At 35.0% G+C, this 18,842-nt stretch overlaps 3 protein-coding genes across 4 annotated transcripts in view; 1 reads left to right on the forward strand and 2 right to left on the reverse strand.

The window, feature by feature from the left end:
- Nucleotides 1-4,958, reverse strand: part of LOC135681384 (serine-protein kinase ATM) — a 48,965-nt gene extending 44,007 nt beyond the window's left edge. The window contains exons 1-6 of the mRNA XM_065195833.2: nucleotides 4,786-4,958; nucleotides 4,056-4,272; nucleotides 3,415-3,719; nucleotides 1,395-1,590; nucleotides 667-734; nucleotides 172-372 (exon numbers count right to left, since the gene is read on the reverse strand). Coding sequence (XP_065051905.2) covers nucleotides 172-372; nucleotides 667-734; nucleotides 1,395-1,590; nucleotides 3,415-3,719; nucleotides 4,056-4,272; nucleotides 4,786-4,958 — 1,160 coding nt within the window. The remainder of the gene's footprint in view (nucleotides 1-171; nucleotides 373-666; nucleotides 735-1,394; nucleotides 1,591-3,414; nucleotides 3,720-4,055; nucleotides 4,273-4,785) is intronic.
- Nucleotides 4,959-6,643: 1,685 nt separating this feature from the next.
- On the reverse strand, nucleotides 6,644-14,024 carry LOC135681385 (serine-protein kinase ATM). 2 transcript variants are annotated; one of them, XM_065195835.2, is made up of 12 exons: nucleotides 13,929-14,024; nucleotides 13,258-13,458; nucleotides 12,339-12,384; nucleotides 11,889-12,053; nucleotides 11,317-11,482; nucleotides 10,070-10,229; nucleotides 9,560-9,664; nucleotides 9,270-9,343; nucleotides 9,012-9,075; nucleotides 8,616-8,673; nucleotides 8,232-8,325; nucleotides 6,644-7,686 (listed from the first exon to the last, which is right to left on the reverse strand). In XM_065195835.2, the coding sequence occupies exons 1-12, from the start codon at nucleotides 14,004-14,006 to the stop codon at nucleotides 7,542-7,544; spliced, it is 1,356 nt and encodes a 451-aa protein (XP_065051907.2). In that variant the 5' UTR covers nucleotides 14,007-14,024; the 3' UTR covers nucleotides 6,644-7,541. The 2 variants fall into 2 exon arrangements, with proteins under 2 accessions (XP_065051907.2, XP_088967862.1); XM_089111736.1 differs by having other exon boundaries at nucleotides 8,610-8,673.
- A 957-nt stretch (nucleotides 14,025-14,981) lies between these two features.
- LOC135681781 (ER membrane protein complex subunit 7 homolog) lies at nucleotides 14,982-18,104 on the forward strand. Its single transcript, XM_065196391.2, has 4 exons — nucleotides 14,982-15,231; nucleotides 16,016-16,332; nucleotides 16,842-16,922; nucleotides 17,092-18,104. The coding sequence occupies exons 1-4, from the start codon at nucleotides 14,982-14,984 to the stop codon at nucleotides 17,230-17,232; spliced, it is 789 nt and encodes a 262-aa protein (XP_065052463.2). The 3' UTR covers nucleotides 17,233-18,104.
- The last annotated feature ends 738 nt before the right edge of the window (nucleotides 18,105-18,842 follow it).

The following is an 18,842-nucleotide window of genomic DNA, read 5'->3' on the forward strand; positions in this document are numbered from 1 at the left end:
ACGCCAATTACACAGCATGAACATACGGGACCTCACTGCGAGGTGAATCAGATGGCTTTTAACTCGACTGATATTAGCAAAAACCTAAAACATCACGTGGAAAGAGTCTGAAAACGACAATGACTGCTAGCAAGGAAACATGTTTACACGAACGTTAAAATTTAAACGAACCTTGAACGACTTGATAGCAGCTGGCTGAAATCCTTTTGTGCAATAATAAATTCAATATCGGGTAGGACAAGTTCAATTATCTTCTTTCTCCCTTGATGCTTTGAAGATTTCTCAAAACTGCTGTATATTTCCATGTGGTTATTGAGTTTCTCTGGTATGGGAAACCCGTGCAGCAGACATATCAAAAGCGCCAATGATTCTCTACAAAGCAAATGTTTGGAACGTGCCATATGTAAGCGATATCTTAATTGCAGATAATATTGATAAAGTGAAAATACAAGGTCTCTTTCGACAGAAACCTCTTACAATACAGGAAAATCAATTTTCACCACAATTTCTGCAACAGAAGTATTTTTAGATGGAGCCCCCAGACTAAGAATCCCTCCCTTAGCAATCGGTAACGCTAGTATTGTTGTTGTCCACTGTGTAGCTGACTTTAGACAAGCTATAGCCCTGTAGAAGGCAGGTGATCAAAGCAAAGTGGTCCAAATTTACCTGGAAACTCTCGTGCCTGAGCTGAAAAATGCCCTGTAGGGATTTTCCAACGAAACCAGTAGGTCTGCCTAAAAACAATTGCAACTTTGAGGAAAATTCCTAGAGTGTTCACTTTTAAGCATTATTTTAAAATATCCAGTGCCAAAACTTGGTTTATGAATTATAACTTAGTGGATTGTCATTGGTGCATTAATCTGGCAGAATAAGCAGTTTACTAATGCATGATTCTGAAGCAAATAAAATAAAGATATTAAATGCACTTTTTATATCTCTCGATGAATAGGTCTACAACACAGATAAAATTTAATATATTCTGAGGTCATGAAAAAACTTTGAGATCTTTCAAGGCCAAATGTTAAAATTACAGCCCCCTTTGCTTTTTTGACGAAAATGTTCCACCAAAAATTCGAAACTTCCTCGCGATTACCTTCTTCAATACTTGAGTTAACAAGAGATCAACAGTTTATCGAACTCCATTCCTTTTACTAAATGTTGACTTGCCCCACCGTTAATCCAAGAGAAAATACATTATCTGGTATCAAAGGAGACAAACTAGCATCTAACAGTTTGCCTAAGACTTTGTCGGGTGAACAAAGCGCCTTGCAGAATAACATAATTTAATTTCATGTTACTAAATTGATTTAAAGCCACATTTTCAACAGATATAAATTTGTTGTCAGCTGATTATCAAGAGGGCAGCTGAATTATAATTTAACAAGTAACTTTACTTTTAGTATTGCAGTCAACAGTATAAACCCAGGCTCATCAACGTTACGGCTATGTATGGCTTTCATTGTTTCAAACCAAATATTTCGCCAGCATGTTTCGATTTCTTTTCTGTTTCTCAAATGCTCACTTTTAAATGAGTCCGTATTATCGGCAAGAGATCGTAAAGCTTGCAAAACGAAGCTTAAAACATCAGCCCTTTGAAAATAAAATAATATGATTGTTAATCAACAATTTAATGCGGAAATGCAACAAACTTGGCAGTGAAGGCAAACGACATTCATTTGGCAACTAAAATAGTTGAAAATGCCTAGGAAAAGGGACTCGTAACAACATTGGCGTCAAGCACCATGTTAAATTTGCCTATGAGAAAATAAATTTACAAATCTGTGTAATCTTTGATCTCATCCAGGGAAGATTAACTTAATGAAGGATAGCATTGCCTATTAACAAATAAGAGTGCAAATTCGAATACAATCTAGACTAAGGTGAGTTGGAGACAGTTTAAAAAGAGAAATGAGTTACCCTCTTTTTCGCCACATTTACTTCCCTGGCCTGAGAATGGTACCCAAAACACGGGAGGAAAATTGTAATATGCAAAAATGGCGGCCAATTATCATTTGCAGTGTGTTACTGCGCTGCAATGCGTAGAGACGAGACAAGAAATGCAAGATTATATCCACAAATAAAATGCTTTCCTTTGCTTTACGTTCAAAATTAACAGAATCTTCAGTACATCAACAGAAGCAAGAATCATTAATTTTTTAACACCAGTCAAAATATGTTTGGGAAACTAGCAGCTTTAACTACTTATTGCACTTGTTGCTTCAAGCTGAAAAGATAACATCTCTGGCCTATAATGATACAATGAACAAGGTACATTTTAAATGAGTTGTATCTTGAAAATAAGGCTTGGCCACATAGGGTAGCGAAATATGGTAAGCACAATTTTTCTTCAGCTTTCGATTGATATAAGTGATTTCTCTTTTAAAATGCTTTCCTAGAGGCGCGAAAAACTTTAATGTCACGCAGTTTTGTTTTTCTTATATTTGAAGCCAATCTCCAAAATTCAATCGAACACCAGCTACCAGGGGGTACAGGCACCAGAGCGTTGCGAAAAGTGGGGGATCTAAAAAATTGCGATGGCTAAAACCTAATAAAAAAGGCTTTAATGGTGGTTCACTTCTAAATATTTTGCATTACCCCCTGTTACGCGGTGCCTGGGGGTAATAACAGATATATAGGTCAAACGGACCTTGAACTAACACGACATAACATAAAAATTTAAGAAAGGCGATGCAACTCGAACAGTTTCAAGGTATCTTCCCCATAACACCGCAAATTAAACAAATAATAGAATCCTGGTTTATTCATTTTTTATAAGAAACCAGTGTCGACGTTAAGTACTAATTTACATAAAGAAATTCTAATATTCATTTTTTCTTAAGATTTAATGCTGTACTTAGAGGGGGAAAATATATTTTTATGCCAGCCAATCAGTGATATTGGTGGATTTTCAAGATATTTCCGAGCTCTTGCCTTCTTCCAAATTTCATCAGTTTCTTAATTTTTTTTAGTACTGAAGTTTTTGAACATTTTTTCACTGCCCAGTACTCGTGATTGTAGTGGCTATCCAGTAGGCAAATGGTGTTGTTTTGGATGCACAATGCTACAGACTTGTCGGGTGGGCAAATCAATACACATGCCAAAATAGGGGCTGAATCGCGAAGAGCCAACAGATGTGTTGCCAGATTGCTGACATCAACAATGGGTATGATACCGTCTGGCATGTACACCTGTAACTCGGAGTATTGGATAACCTCCTCGACCAGTAATAGGAGTTGCTGTGCCCTTCTACTAATATTTTCATAGAGCTTGTTTCCCTTCGTCATTATTCCCTTGTAAATTTCGATAATTTTTGGAACAACTGTTAAAGCATCTCCTTGAAGAAGAATCTCACCGCGGAGAGCAGAAGAACAGGCGATTGTGGAGATAACTTTACACAAGGAAATTTGTTCTCACCATCCCAGAAGTCCAGACTGACTCAGCTGACTTGACAGCACATACTCAATAATATTGCCAACCATTCGCACCTTCACTTCCTCCTTTTTAAATCCTTTTTCTTTGCCATTTGTGGTCGCATGCCATTTGCATCTGCATGGATACTCTTTTCCTTCTGCATTACATAAATTTTTAGGACACATCGGACAAGATCCCGCTCTTCCTCTTTTATGTCCACGAAACAGATGAGAGCATTCTTTGCAATGCAGCGGCTTTGGTTTTGGGACCTCAGAATTGCAGTTGGACGTTTTTGCTCTTTGTTGACCCTGAAAATTGGTGTTTTTTCAAATTAAAGTAACAATGAATGGCCTGAGGCGATAGACCGATATTTTAGGTAAGTACAGCCAACTTCTATTCCGGCATGCCCCTATACCCTGTGAGGGTCATCGATCAATTAGAACCTTGCCTAAAATGGAAAGAACGCAATTTTATTGGATAATGATCAAATCTATTTTGGGCACAACAAAAAACCCTTGGAGATATTAAGTATTTCTAGGTATAATATACTTAACAAAGCAGGTATGTAAAAGACTAAATGTTCCACCAACAAACAATTTAGAAAGCTTGCAACTTCCGACGGCATGGTCTTTGTTGCAGCTCACCTTAGTTGGATTATATGGCTTCAAATTAGTAATCTCTTCTGAAAGATCTTCAATCTTCATGTCAACAAATTCCTTCCAGACTGAATCGACGTCAACGGTATTCTTTTTCTCCTCCGCAACCTCGTGATTATCATCACTGTCCTGCTCCACGTTTGTTGTTTCAAATATACTGTTTTGAGCAGTAGTCGCCAGATTGCCAACTGTGGTTTTTATGTGGCTTGAACAAATGAGACAGAATGATGCGCCTTTCAGACAATTTATACGGAACGAATGGAAACATCCTTCTATCAATAGCCATTCTCCACTAGTATTTAGCAACGTACAGCCAGGCACATCACAGCAAATGAATGGATCTTGTTGACTGTTTGTGTGGTATTATAATTACCACTTGTACTTGGCTTTGCGTAATGATGCAGCCCTTCGTTTTCCCAGAAAGGAGTGTTTGTGTTTTCATTTGCATTTCTTTCTTAAAAATTAATGAGGCTGGAAGGGACATCTACTGTAGAATAAGCAACTTTTCTTACGTGGAACTGAGCAGGCCAATCTCCAGGGATGATCAATGCATATTTTGTCATGTACTGCCTCATTTTTGTTTTTCCAAGAATTTCCAAAGCAGCTTGAAAGTCTGAAGTACTACGTTATCAAGGCATCTCATCTTACTCACAATGTTTGACTCGCTATACATATGAGCATAAAGTCTATTTCTGGACTAAATAATTCTGTTGCAAACCATTCTGGCATTCGATCGCAGAAAGTCATTGCCAAGTTGTGCATTGTCTGTTCACTGGAAAGTTCATTGTGAAGATTACAGACATTGACAACTAATGGGTTCTGAAGAGAATTCAAAGACGCTAGGGGTATTGCATTTATTTCAGGGAAAATTCGACAGACAATGGTACACATGTTATTCACTTTCGATGTAGATGATTTGGTTGGGCGGCGTTTGGCATGGATTGTTGTGTATTCATCGATGATGCAAACAATTAACCACTGATGCCGGGTTGATCTTAACTCTTGAATAACTGAAACAGGTTTGAAATGTCACTAAGGGAAGATATATGCTGTTTGGAATTTATTTAGACGAAAGTCCAAATTTATGCAAGTTTCAAAGCATGCAACTCGCTCGACGATGACTGGTCTGCGGCCAGCATGATGTTGTTAGAAGTGGCTCCATCGATTAACGTTCTGCCATCTGGGCTCATCTGGATCGTATCAAATGTCGTTATGTTTGTTTCCCAGTTGGTAATATTGACAAACAATCGTCTTCGGGCCAATGGCTGCCTTGTACAGCCTTCTGCCCGGTCATACTGCACAACAACCTTTATGAGCTTTCAGGCAAGTTCTCTTTATCGTTTTGCAGGGTTGTACTTTCAATTTCCTCACCATTTAAATTATTGTCGTCTTTCATTGCACTTTTTCTCCACTTTGGCCTTCTTCCTAATTTCTCTCTTTATATTCACTGAAACAAAATGGCTTAGAAATTTAAATAAATGACATTGCAGCTAGCTTTTTAAAAGTTGGAAAAATATGAAAAATTTCCGAGAGAAATATATGCCTGGCTTCTCAAAACAAACCCAAAATATTTACGTCTTCCTTTTGTTTTTAATTGTGTTATTTGTTATGCAACTTTTTAATTATAGCCTGCTTATTTTTCACGACCTTAATTGCTACTTAATGGGATAAATTCTCCTATAAAGTTTTTTAATCATTAAGGGAAATTGTAATAACTATCATCTGTGTAGAGAAATAAAAGATACATTTTAGAAAAAAGTTTCAAAACTAACCATTTTGTCAGTACTCTTAGTCTGAATCGACTTTCTTAATGCTCTATCACATGACTCACATATATAGCCACCTTGAATAACTTTCCCGAAGGCGCTTTCCAAAATTTCATTAGGATATTTGGTGCTTAAAGAAAACTGTCGCGTTTTCTGGGTCTTCTTTCCACATCCTTCGCATCCTTTCTCGCAATAAAAACGATTGTTTTTTGCTGCGTTCAAAAAATTGGTTAGCTCGAAAACCAGCAGCAACGATAGACGCAGAAAATTTAATTTAATTCTACTTTTGTATAGATTCTTTCGAAATTAAAATATGAACATTGAAGTATTATCGACGCAGGAATTTACTATAGGACGCGGTATCCATGACAACAATAATGGAGGATGAAAATCCATTATGGCAGACTTTATGTTGACTTGAAAAATCTTAGCATCCTGTGATTTTTAAGCGTATGTGCAATACAATTTCCCCCCGTGCTGGTACCCAATTACTGCTGAGTTGAGAGAAAGACAATAACAATTCTACGGCCGAGCCAGGATTCAAAACATGGAACTCTATAAACTATACATAGGTTTAGTGCATTATCTACACTTACGTGACAAAAGTATTTGGACGATCGCCTCGAAGCAAATGTGGTTAACCCTTTGCTCAAAAAACAACATAGAAAACTGGTGGAACATAACGAGATTGCTGGTTGAGATTTTCAATTGCAATTTTACCCAATTATAAAAATAAAGACATATTTAATAAATTGTAAAAAATAGACTTTTAGACAAGTACAAATTGCTTTATCTTATCTTTGTCGGATGACCTCCAAGAATCTGGCAGCCGCCATTTGCACTGGAACTCGCTGAATTAATTTTGCCACGAAATATCTTCGGATACAGTAGGAAATCTCAAGAAAATTCCAAATGAGTTTATTTTTGGTCTTGAAAATTTCATTTCTTGAATTTTTTTATGAAAACCAATTGTTTTTAATTACATCAAGGCTTTGACGAGATTATTGAAAAACCACGATGTTATAATTTTTGTCACAATTGCAGCATAACTAGGTTTATTGTCCTGGTCAAAAATAAATGGTATTTGCAAAGAATCATTACTTGTTTCTGTACTTGCCTGGGGACTTTCCACAAATAATTGAACAAAATATTCAGCATTGATTGTCTTCGCACACAACGCCAGTTTGCAGATGCCATTAGGCCCAACCAATAGTCGGCCTACCCTAGCCTACCATTCTTTCAATTTTGGTACGCATTGTTAACTTATTGTTCTTGTAAATAACATGTGTTGTAGACTTGCTGCAAGCAAATTTTCTTGCAATTTCAGTTTCAGCAAACAAATGACTCGCTAGACCCAAATATTTTACTGCTTCTCGTTCTCTTTCTGGTCGTTTTTGTGTTTTCGGCATTGAAACTAAAACATTGATAATTTCCATTTCTCCCTGATATTTTGCTACTTTTCTATCATAAAAAGGTAGGAAATAAATTGAATTTGTTAGGAATCGCGTTTTTGCTGACACCATTTCTAGAATCCCGCCAAAACAGCAAGATTTGTTCAATCAATGTTAGAATGTAAGTTTTGGAGCCGCCATTTTGTTATTCATCGTCCTAATACTTTTGTCGCGTAAGTGTATTGAGCCATCATGATCGTCTGTTGACAATTAATGTGTGCACATGAGCTGGATAGGCCGCTTAATCAAGGTAATCGTTAACTCAAGAAAAAAGGTGGTATTGTTAATTCTTGCCTTTTGCAGTTGACAATTGCTTGATAAAGACCATTGAGAAATCGAAGGTATTCTGAACTTGGAAAACTCGATGCATACTGGCCAACATAGGAAGCCAAAAACTGTAGCCTGGGAGAGAAAGATCAAGCTTATTTAAAAAAGAGTATTTGACACTACAAACTAAAATGAGGTTGCACTTCGAATCGCAATTAATGGAACTTCAGTTTAGGAAAAAAAGAACTTTGGTTGATTTAGTGCCACTTAATGCGATCACTAATTGTCAATGCTCACAATTCCTAGCACGAGATGGTTATAATTAACAAAAAATCTGTTTTGAAAAAACATCAAAGTAACGGTCGATATAAAGACTAAAGAATTACGAAAACAAACAGAAAAAGAGAGTATCTTCATAAAGCAAGCTAGCTAGCCAAATAATATTTATGGACCCAACTGGTAAAATAATAATATCAAAACCAAAATATAGGACCTTTATTGAGAAGACGCTGTTCTCTTCTGGAGAAATCGAACTAATTTTAACGTAATAAGCGTGTGACACTGGTTTGAATTTCAAAGAGTTCAGGATAATGTTTCTTGAAATGTTAATGATTGATTAATAAATCATGTGGGAAGAAGGACTATGTGGCAGAAGCTCAAAAAGGTTAGTTAGAACCTACCAGGCAACACATGCAGTAGGACAGGAGACAAGTGAAATCCCATCGATAACAGATTGCCAACCAGATTCTGTTTTTCGTCTCTTTCTACTTGATTCTTAAATGAAACGAAAAATACAGCTGAATAGCTGAATACGTTTCAAATTTAGGAACTTCTAAAAATACGCATATTTAAGGCATGAAATCGTCTTCAAAATTCTCACTTTAAAAAATCGACTAAACCAAAAATCGACTTAATCGAATAAACTTTTGCTAACGTAAAAACGAGCCATATTTCCGCTATTGCGTGCCATTTTAAAAAAAATCGATTGATCAAATCATACTTCATAACAAATGGTCTAGAGGCATTCGCTTATAAGAGGACGAAGAATTTAATCTTACCAATACCATTTTCAGCTGCCAGTGAATCACTGTTTTTGTTATTCTTATTGGTTAAATAAAACATCTGAAAACGAACAACAAAACTTGAGTTTAATTTAAAATAACAGACAGGTAAAGAAAGGTATTATAAGATAGCTTAACTCTATAGATAACAGTTGACGTTTAAAATGGTGGGAAAACATCGAAGGGAAGATCAGATAAAAAGAATCTAGAATTTACAAAATGTAGTAAAATAGCTGTCTTAGCTTGTATGTAATCCTTGCATACCCCTGGAAATCACAGAAACCTGAAGACATTTCATGCAGGTACTAAAATTTTCTTACGGTAAATTTCAAGCGTAGGGAATGTAGAATTGTGAAATAAATGTTTAGTTTAGAATGCGACACCCTTAAAACATCAAACCTGATGGAAAGTGCCAACTGCTAATTCAACAAAATTGCTGTTTTGAGCAAGTCCTGCCTTTGACCTGAAGAAAAAGAATCATAGAGTATATATCAGAAACATATTTGATGAGACATGGCAGATAAAAAGCGTCAACCAAACTTCAAGACTGTTTCTACATAGTATCAGAGAATATGGAAAGAGAAGTTTGTCTCAAATTAAGCGTTAAGTAAAGCAAGCCAATACCAGAATAAGTTTGACAAAATCCACATTTCTCACCCAGATAATTGCAATTTGCCAGCTAGCTGATGAAACTCCCCATTTATAGCTTCGTAAAGTTTTGTCAAGCATTTCTACATAGTGAATGAAAAAAAGACATTTTACAACAACATTTCATGAAATTGTCACAACATTCTACAAGTTAACGATGATCGTGCTTCGTTCTTGTACATAAGAATCAGTTTAAAAAAATGGCAAATAATACTGAAATCTGCAAAAATTTATATGGTACAGAATCGAAAGTCCTATATGAAATATTTTCCATACACGAGCAACCGAATTCTGTTCACCTTCCATAACTTTTCATTTGAAGACCAGGCACCATTTTCTTCCTGGTGAACACCAAAGGGATGATGGATATCAACTTGCAATCGAAAGAAATCTATCAGTTTGTCCTGCAAATAAAAAAGATTAATGAGTAACCAACTAGCCGTATAATTATTCGAAGAAATTACTTTATTCACGTTCCTATCTCTTTTATCTTTAAGTTGAAAACTGGATTTTGAAATTGGGGGTTCCCATCATTTTCAAGGCACCTGAAGGGTGTGGTATTAACATCCATTGATTATCTAACACCCTCCAATCATTGCTAAGTGAACCCGTCCCTACTTACTTCACATTGCCAATTCAAATCATACCTACAGCTGGATAAAAATATCACAATGAGCAAAGGTTTTGGTACAAATCAAAACACGACATTTGCTGAAACGAAAAGGTTTGCCTCAAGCTTTCATTTGCAGTTTGAGCCACAGCATTTACAATAATTATTTTTAAGATACCAAAATAATGCTGATGTGGACCTTAACGTGAGCCGATGATTTCGTCCAGAGAGGTAGCAAAAGAGGAAACAAATCTTCGCCCAAAATGCAAAGTTGTCCACGACTGTCTGAGGCAATGTTCATGCTGAAGTTGTTCAAAGCGTTGATGAGGTAAAAAACTACGGTCTCATTTCTGTCATTCCTAGGAAAGAGATAAGGTCAAGAGATTAAATACAGTTGCAACAACAAATTAATTACCTAAAATAATACAAGTATTTTATTACTTGGCAATCAAACAACTCATTAGAGACAGCAATGAAAACTCAAAATGAAGAAAGAATAGCCTTTTCTATTATTTTCTTCGACTTTGAAATAGAAAAAAATTGGGACGAGAGCACATTTTAGCTATTTCTGTGTACAGTTGATTCGAGTTATAGCCATACCACGAGATACAGTCACACAAAATTTAGACCCAAATATGCAAAAATTCCTCAATCTAGCTCTGTTTAAAGTCATACTCCATTTACAGTCACAAGTTTTAAAGGAACATTTGGTGTGACTATAAGCATTTGTAATTGCAGAGTCTATGGTACTTGCAAGAAAGAAATTGCAATTAGAGGACCTGAGAAGAATTTAGAAATTGAAATGGAGTATGTCAAGTCCACACCGAAACTTATGTCTTAGTATTTTGAGATTTATATATGTATGTTAACTTTCTAATTATTTTCTTTGTTCATTAGTTAATGATCGAATGGTCTGCGTCTTTTGCATGAACAATGTGTTGCTAGTTGGTGGAAGAAGACCATAATGATTGCTTCTTTTTTGCAACCAACTCAAGAACGGTTGGGGTCTTGTTTCTGGCCCTCTTTGCGATAGGCACACAGACAGCCCAAAAATAATATGATCAATTATTCTGAGAACCATCTTACCATTATTTGCCAACGTTTTTTGTGTGGCAACCTGGAAGAAATATTAAAGTACAAATCTTCCCCCAGTTATGTGGCTGGTGCCTTCTAAAGCTATGATAACTTCTTAGTGATAAGGATTTACATAAGCGATCGGAGCCAAATATCTTAATTATTTAATAGCTAAAAATTTCAGCTGAAACTCAACACTGTCTTAATTTCAGAACTTGCAAGACAAAGAAGTAGTAAAAAATTTTAAAACCTGTATTTAGGTCAGTTTTTTAGTATAAAAAATGGTTTGATCTAAAAAAACCCCTAATTATGTTTTATTAAAGAATATTTTACTTAAAGGCAGAAACCTTCTTAAAAGGGAAAGCTCTTTACCTGACATCTTTGAAGACACAAGAAAAGAACTTAAACAAGTCCTTTCCACGAATATGAGACAAATTGCTGGCCACCAGTGTCAGATGGTTGAGAGTTTGTGCAAACAAGCTTGTATCTCCTCTTGGAGGTGGTGACAGTATACAGTTGCAATAAATGTATACCAGATCTTCAAGATAGAAATTACAAAACATTAAAAGTTTAGAAAGAAAATGTTTTAACACGTGTACACTGTGAATGACAATAATAGTCAATGTTTTATAATTCTGAAAAGATAAATATAATTTTGAAAAGATAAACATGCAAAAATAACATGAAATAACAATGCTCGCAAAAAGAAATCTATATTTCATTGTCCAATGAATAACTTGCATTGTATTAATTAAAAATAATGAATCTTTAAAATGAATAAGTTAGATGGTACATTGTGCAAGTCTCAAAAAAATGGACTTAAGTACAATGTTTTCTCATTAAAAATATTAGTCAACAGCTAAATAATAAGGATGAATTTAGGAAAATTAAGAATGAAAGAAAAAAGATGAGACCAGAAATGGACTGCCAAATAAAAAACCTACCATGCCAGACCTTGGCAGTTAGTTCACAAACATGGCTTTCTACTGACAGAAAGTTTTTCACAAGGACATTTGTGTACTCATTGCAAAACCAGCCTTTAGTTTTCTCATCTGACATTATTTTGTATATATGACGAAAGACATCTCCAGATTTGAGAGAAGGGCCTCCTGCAAAAATCAACTGCATGTAAAATATTACTCTGCTGATTATTTGCACCCTGTAAATAAATAATTCAATAAATAAAAAAATGGAAGGTTCTAGTAATCCACCGAAAATGGTGCAACAAAGTTAAAAAAACGGAAGGTTCTGGTAATCCACCAGGAATGTTTCGACAAAGCCTTTTAGAGTATCTGGCAACCTTGATAATGTAATTTTCAAATAGAATCTTCAAAGCAAAAAGCTCAACTTCTACATACTACATACTTTAACATTAACAAGGTTAAAAGACTTACTCTTTTCAGCTGACTGGATGAAAGCTCTGAAGGTTTCACTGATGTCCTAAAAAGATTTAAGTTTCCATCAAGTTTTATGAATTGCTGAAATAGTAAAGCAGACCTTCTTTACAAAATCAAGTTTGAAAATGTTAGCTGATGTTGCTTAAAGAGAAAAACACTGAACTGTGAATGGTAGATCCTAAAAAAAGTAGAAGTGTTTGAGTACTGTTTTGTAATGTTGGGGAGAATCTCTGGCAAAAAAAAGCTGGTGGAGATAACTAAGAAGAAATTAGAACTATATACTTGAAACAATCAAAAGGAGAATGCTGAAACCAGAAAAGAATAGACAAGGATGACAAAAGCAGAGTAGATCTGAAAAAATAAAACAAAATGTAACGAAATGAACCTCAGTGGAGACATATCACTTCATTTTGGGAGGTCAGTCTAGCAAATCAGAAATAATCTTCAATATTGTTTAAACTCTATACAGTATGGAAGGAAAACTGCAAATGATTCACCAATTAAAATAGCCTTCCATGTTTGTATTTAAAAGGTATATTAATATTTATCTCCAATAGTTTGGGAATTCTTGTATGTACTTGTGTAATTGTAAGCTAATAATAGAAAACAACTTGATGAATGGTGTTTTCTCATGACTGTTGCACTTTGTTTTTCCACTAAATATTTTAGACCATCACATTTGCCACATTTTCATAGGAGGGCTCTGGCATCCATTTGTTCATATATTTAGAGAGAGTTCCTCTTGAATAAATTTCCCATGTTACAATTTTGCAGTAGCCAAAATGTGTATTTTATTCATTTGATAATTTTGCAGTTAGTTCTATTAAAATGTATCATGAAGAATTTTAAAATGAAACGGAATAAAATTGCATTTTCCCATCAAAAAGTACATCAATTAAAAAAATCAGCACAGTACCTTTGCCTTTCTTTTTATTGTATCTTCTGTTAATTTTGATGATGCTTTCAAAATGTCTGCTTCCTTGAACACATAGTTAAATACAGCCTGAGAAATTATTCCCCATGAAAGTTTCTTTTTTCCTTTCGACGCTGAAGCTGCGTCAATGGTCTTTTGAACACAGGGGTCTTTTAATCGAGTTAACAACTTTCCTGCAAATGACTGTGGCAAAGAAAATAACAATGAAATTCCATGCCATTAGAAATAGGTGAAAAATAAGAATTACATTGTGGCATTGCTCACGAGTTTTCTGTGTAACAAGAAAAAAACGACGATAGAACTTTCGCTTGAAAATTAAAAACAAGGATGCTTCGGTGGTGGACAAAAATACAAATATAGACAGGGTGGTGGAAAAGGCAAGCAGACAAAGACAAGACGTAGAAAGAACTAGATTTTGTAGGGTGAAAGACGTTTGCAAAACATTTCATCTAAAAAAACAAATCTCTTCGGCATGTTATCTAAATGATGTGCTGCTTCCGGAAAATAATATGCAGCACGTGGGTCGTGTATAAAATATAAATAAAAATATGATGGCCTAAAATCAGACTTGCTAAAAACCAAACAAGAACTATCTAAAGTGCAGTGTTTACACCAAAAAAACATCATGCTTTTCAAAAATGATAAATGAAAACCTTGCGCTCTGTCTGCCGTTCCGCGCATAGCCCACTGCAGTATCTAAGAATTTCTGCAATGCTTTCGCTGGCCTCCATTTTTCGCGGCAGCAAGTTCTTCTTGGCACAGGGGTACAAGAAATAAAGCACGACCAAAAGGGCGCCAAACATTTTCAAATAAAAAAAATCTAAATACATCATAATATTTCGAATTTTTATATGCAATTGGCTGTTTGACTAGTCTATGAGTTGTTAGTCATGAGTCAATCAAACATGAAAATTAACAATATCCTTTATTAATTCAAAATTCAATGAAGTGAAATTTTGATTTGAAGTGAGATTGATTAAAAATCATTAAAAATGACAATAACCTAATTCAATTTTGAGTCTCATTGACTTCTTGTGTGTATAAATTTCCTCCGTGCGCTCAGTTTTTCTGAGATAGGTCCGTGCTCAAAATGTCAAAGTCCCATAGCAGGGCCCACGCCACTGGAGGGCCGGGGTGGCCATGCCCCCCCCCACTTTTTTGCGAAGCAAGTAGTTTTAAAACTGCAATTAAAGGGGTAAGAAGCCTTGGTCTGCTACATTTTTAACCTTGGCCCCCGACTTTAAAATTCGCGGCGCGGGCCCTGCATAATCGAGCTTTATTGCATGAATAGGTTTTTAAAAGTCGCAAATCACATTTTCTTTTTTCTCAGGTTGCCATAATAACAAGTACGCTTTCAGTCGAGAAAAGGCAAAAAAATGGTGATGGGAAATACACGTCTTACCTCAAAGTCTCCATGTGTTAGAAAGCCTGGTTTTTCTTCATGTTAATCACACTGGTTTGTCCCGTGTACCAGGGTGCAATATTATCTATCTTTAATTCAATTATGCTCGTTGTTGTTTGTTCTCGGTGCGTTGCGATGCTCCTTATTTCCTACCTTTTATCGACTTTTTGCCGCAAGTATTTCAATGGAGTCCATCTGGCACTTTGCTACCGTGGCCTTTCCAATATTTACAAAATGCTGTTTCCCGCTCTTTTTTGAGAGAAAGTCTAATTGCCGCCAGGACTTTGATTGGCCTCCGAAAACAATGAAAACCTCGACCCAGTCATTTTTCAGAAAGCCATGCCTCACTTTGATGAAACCTCACTTTGGTCGACGATCAATGAGTGTCATGGCGTCGAAAATTAAGGTAGCTGTTTTGTTAATTTGTCTGGTAAAATGTTGTTTATCCTCAGTTTCATACGAAGCAGATGATGATTCATCAAATACGCAAACAACACAGCAAACATTCAAGATCGAAGGGAAGGTTTCGGTTCACGATAACAAATTGAAAGGAGGTTTGTAAATCAGAGATAATCAGAATGCTTTTTTGTAGGCCTACACTTAGTTAAAAAAGTATTGGGACGCCTTCGTGGAAGAATTATGGCGTTGCGTTGGATTCGGTTTTGCAACAAAAACATGTACATATATGGTCAGTCTTTTTAAAATAATCTAAGGCCTACATCCCTGATGAGTGGTTTAAAGTTGAAAAAGTGATTTCAATTTTGAATCAAAACAATGAAAACATAGGATTCTTACGATATTCCTGTAAATAACAGCCAAATTATGCAAGAAAGTTGTACGGTCAAAATTACCGCAGACTAAAAAGACCTTGAATATTTTTTGTAGATGCCCAAACAAATTTAATTTTTCAAATTTTCATGCATTCGCATAACAGGGAAACTCAGTCTACTTCTAAAACTGAGTAGCACTAAAAGAGAGAATGGAGCCAATGTATTTCCTGGCAATGATTAATTTTTATTACCTGAGAGCATTTCCTTCTTGTGGAGCAAAGACCTTGTGTCTCTCTCCATTGAAACTTCTTCAGTTTGCCAATTCTTGGTAAATTTCTTCTTGCCTTTAAAAATATTTTACACAATGAAAAATGCACTCATGGAGCAGCTGACAGTCTATGATGCAAATTTCTTGTCTAACTTTTCTCACTATTTTTGCAGAAAACCATTTGCAAGCACTTCTTGTAATTTAGCTTTCTTCTAAAAACTCTCATGTTCACGTTTAAAGGCCTAAAGTATATAACTTTGGTATAACTTAAGTATTTAAGGCTTTAAATATAATTTTCAGATTGGATATCAGAAACCAAAGTTTTAGTAAATGATGGAGAACTTATGGGATTCATCAAATCAGATGGAACATTTGTGGTTAATTTTGCACCTTCTGGTTCACATCTGGTTGAAATTGTGTCACCAAATTATGTTTTTACAAAGATAAGAGTAGACATAAACAAAGCTGGAAGGATTCGAGCGAGGAAAGCAAATTTTGTGCAGCCAAATGCTGTGGAGGTTGTACCCTACCCTTTGAGATTTCATGCAGATGGACAAGCTCCGTTCTTTGAAATACGAGAAACTTGGAAGGTCACAGATGTTCTTTTCAACCCAATGGTAACCTGTTACTTGCATACTTTTACTTTGGCTTATTTAGAGTTGCCATGTGGTGTGGCAATTTGAGCCTTGGCACTCTTTAGAGCTATTCTTGACTGATGATAGAAGCAGCAACCCTCTTTGAAATACCCCTGCTGCTTTCTCCTTTCACAACTAATATGTGCCCTTGTTTTTCTGCTAGCCACTATCAATCTAGATATTTTAGTTGGGTGTTGATTACAATATGTAGGATACATTATTATGCTTTGAGGTAGACAACATATAAAATTGATATATCTGAAACGTTTTTATTTATTTCCCTTATATTTGCAAAGGAAACATGCCTTTTTTGTCGTAAGAAGATTATACGAGAAGATTTTGTCATTGATTGTCCAGCATATGTTATCATAAATTAGTTCTCAGCACCATTACAATAACAAAGAACTTTTATCTTATGGTAAAACTACAATTATCATAATCAGATTTGGTCACATTATTTTGAAGTCCTTTTGAATCCTTTTGCTTTTCAGGTTATCATGATGGTATTACCTTTGTTGTTTTTGTTTGTCATGCCAAAACTCCTAGCCAATGCAGATCCAGAGACACAGAAGGTAAACAAAAATTTTAGATATTCAATTTCTAGTGTTTATGTCAAAAAAGTTTATTCAGTCAGTTTAGTTAACTTTATTAAAAGAAGTGATGATTCATGATATCAGAATTTGTTTCAATAATAGTTCATAAATTGAAGTGTTGTACATAAACTTTGTTTCTATTTAAAAGGAAATGCAGTCATCCATGAACATGTTTCAAAACCAAAGAGAGTTACCAGAGATTTCAGATGTGTTTGCCAAGTGGTTTTCAAATCCAAAAACAGGAAAGAAAACTGAGAAAGCACTAAGCAAGGCTGGTCGAAGAAGATAACAGAGCTGAATTTCCTTTATGAATGCTGTGTAGCAAAGATGCATTTACCATTTGATCTTTGGTAGAGGATAGGAAGATTTCAGTTTGGAAATTTGTATATAGCACTTGTTATTCATTAATGTTTATTACGTAAATGAGACTAATGAATAAGATTTGTCCATTAAACATAATTTGTACTTGAGATACAAATTGCAAAAAAGCGAAACTTTAAAGGCACTTTCTTATCTTTGAGATAATTTGATATGACAAGAGTTAGTTTGAAAGATTTGTTTTGATTGTAGATTAATCACCTAAGACTGAAGTTATCTGAGATATTCGGAAGCAATTTCTTCAAAAATCATAAATTTAATCTATTTGTGCTTTTTGTGGTATTTTGATCCAATAGGGGCTTTCCCATTTGAGATCTTCTTTGTTAGTGAGACAAACAGCATTTGTTCTAAGGTCCATTTGATTTCAAAATTTTTTATCATATGCACATTTGCAATTTTAATGTACATATGATATACACAACTTTTATGTTAGTAAATAAAGGGTTTCATGAGAAGAGCGAAACTAAAACTCTGATTTTTATGGTACACTTATGGCATACAATAGTTTTGATTAAATGCTGTGAAGCTCTATGAATTATTTTCCCCCAAAATTTATCCAAATGCGCATTTGCATATGATGCACTTTTCTTCGTGTATTCCAACATATGGATAGAATAAAAGCCCTTTACCTCAGGGCTCTAGATTTATCTTCACGAAAATCTTGCTGCTTTCTACCTGATTTTGTATAATTTTTCTCTTGATATAGATACAATTGCAATTCCTATCTCAATGTTCAGTTTTAACTTCTCATTATGATGACAATGTTGCATGATATGTTATCAATCATTTTGTGAATAAAATTTGTTTGAAAGCCTACTTTACTAATTCAATCAACTTCCCTGTTAAGTGGAATGATTTTCTTGGAATCTGTTTGAAGAATATTTTAATTCCCAGTTATAATTATCATTTCTTGGTTAAAAAACCTGTTTAAAGGACCTGAAGAAAGTATTTATATATACTATTTTGGCATTTTAGCTGTTCTGCATTCAGAAAAACACAAAAGTTTGAAGAAGAAAAACAATTCTGAAATGTCTGTTGGTTATCAGATCTGAAGGGTTTAAGAACTCCAATTTTTTATGAAAATAATCGTATTCTTTCCGGAGTGAATTTCCACTTTATCTACTCAAAGGCAGTTGGAAAAATCATTTAATATCTTTGGCTTGTTAATGAAAAAGGTATCATTTTGTAATCAATTGTTTGTTCCTGTCAATTTTGTAAGAATATAAATAAAAAGGCTTAGAATTTCAGCCCATTGCCTTCATGGTAGAATAATTTTCCTGATAATTTTTCTCACAGAAACAGAACCTTATTCAACTATGATCTAGATCATCACTGGCCTCACTGATTTTTGGTTAGCAGGCAGGAATGCTGTCCTGAAGTCTCCGTTCACACTGAATTGACAGAAGTTAAGAAATGAAGGGTCATAGCTCTCACAATTCCCAGACATTAAAAAACTGCCCTCTTTTGACAAAAGGAACTCCTTTTTTAAAAAAGGATGCCCCTGTTTGCTGAAAGATCCTT

This window comes from Rhopilema esculentum, chromosome 12 (assembly GCF_057945365.1).
Source record: "Rhopilema esculentum isolate cy_ngs chromosome 12, ASM5794536v1, whole genome shotgun sequence".
Classification (NCBI taxonomy): Eukaryota; Metazoa; Cnidaria; class Scyphozoa; order Rhizostomeae; family Rhizostomatidae; genus Rhopilema; species Rhopilema esculentum.

Coding starts and splice junctions, on each gene's coding strand:
- LOC135681781 (XM_065196391.2), top strand. CDS start 14,982: ATGAAAACCTCGACCCAGTCATTTTTCAGAAAGCCATGCCTCACTTTG. Junction 16,333..16,841: donor ATGTTCTTTTCAACCCAATG/GTAACCTGTTAC, acceptor TTTGCTTTTCAG/GTTATCATGATGGTATTACC. Junction 16,923..17,091: donor CAGATCCAGAGACACAGAAG/GTAAACAAAAAT, acceptor TCTATTTAAAAG/GAAATGCAGTCATCCATGAA.
- LOC135681385 (XM_089111736.1), bottom strand. CDS start 14,006: ATGGAGGCCAGCGAAAGCATTGCAGAAATTCTTAGATACTGCAGTGGG. Junction 13,459..13,928: donor AACGGCAGACAGAGCGCAAG/GTTTTCATTTAT, acceptor TCTTTGCCACAG/TCATTTGCAGGAAAGTTGTT. Junction 7,687..8,231: donor CCTACTGCATGTGTTGCCTG/GTAGGTTCTAAC, acceptor TTTCTCTCCCAG/GCTACAGTTTTTGGCTTCCT.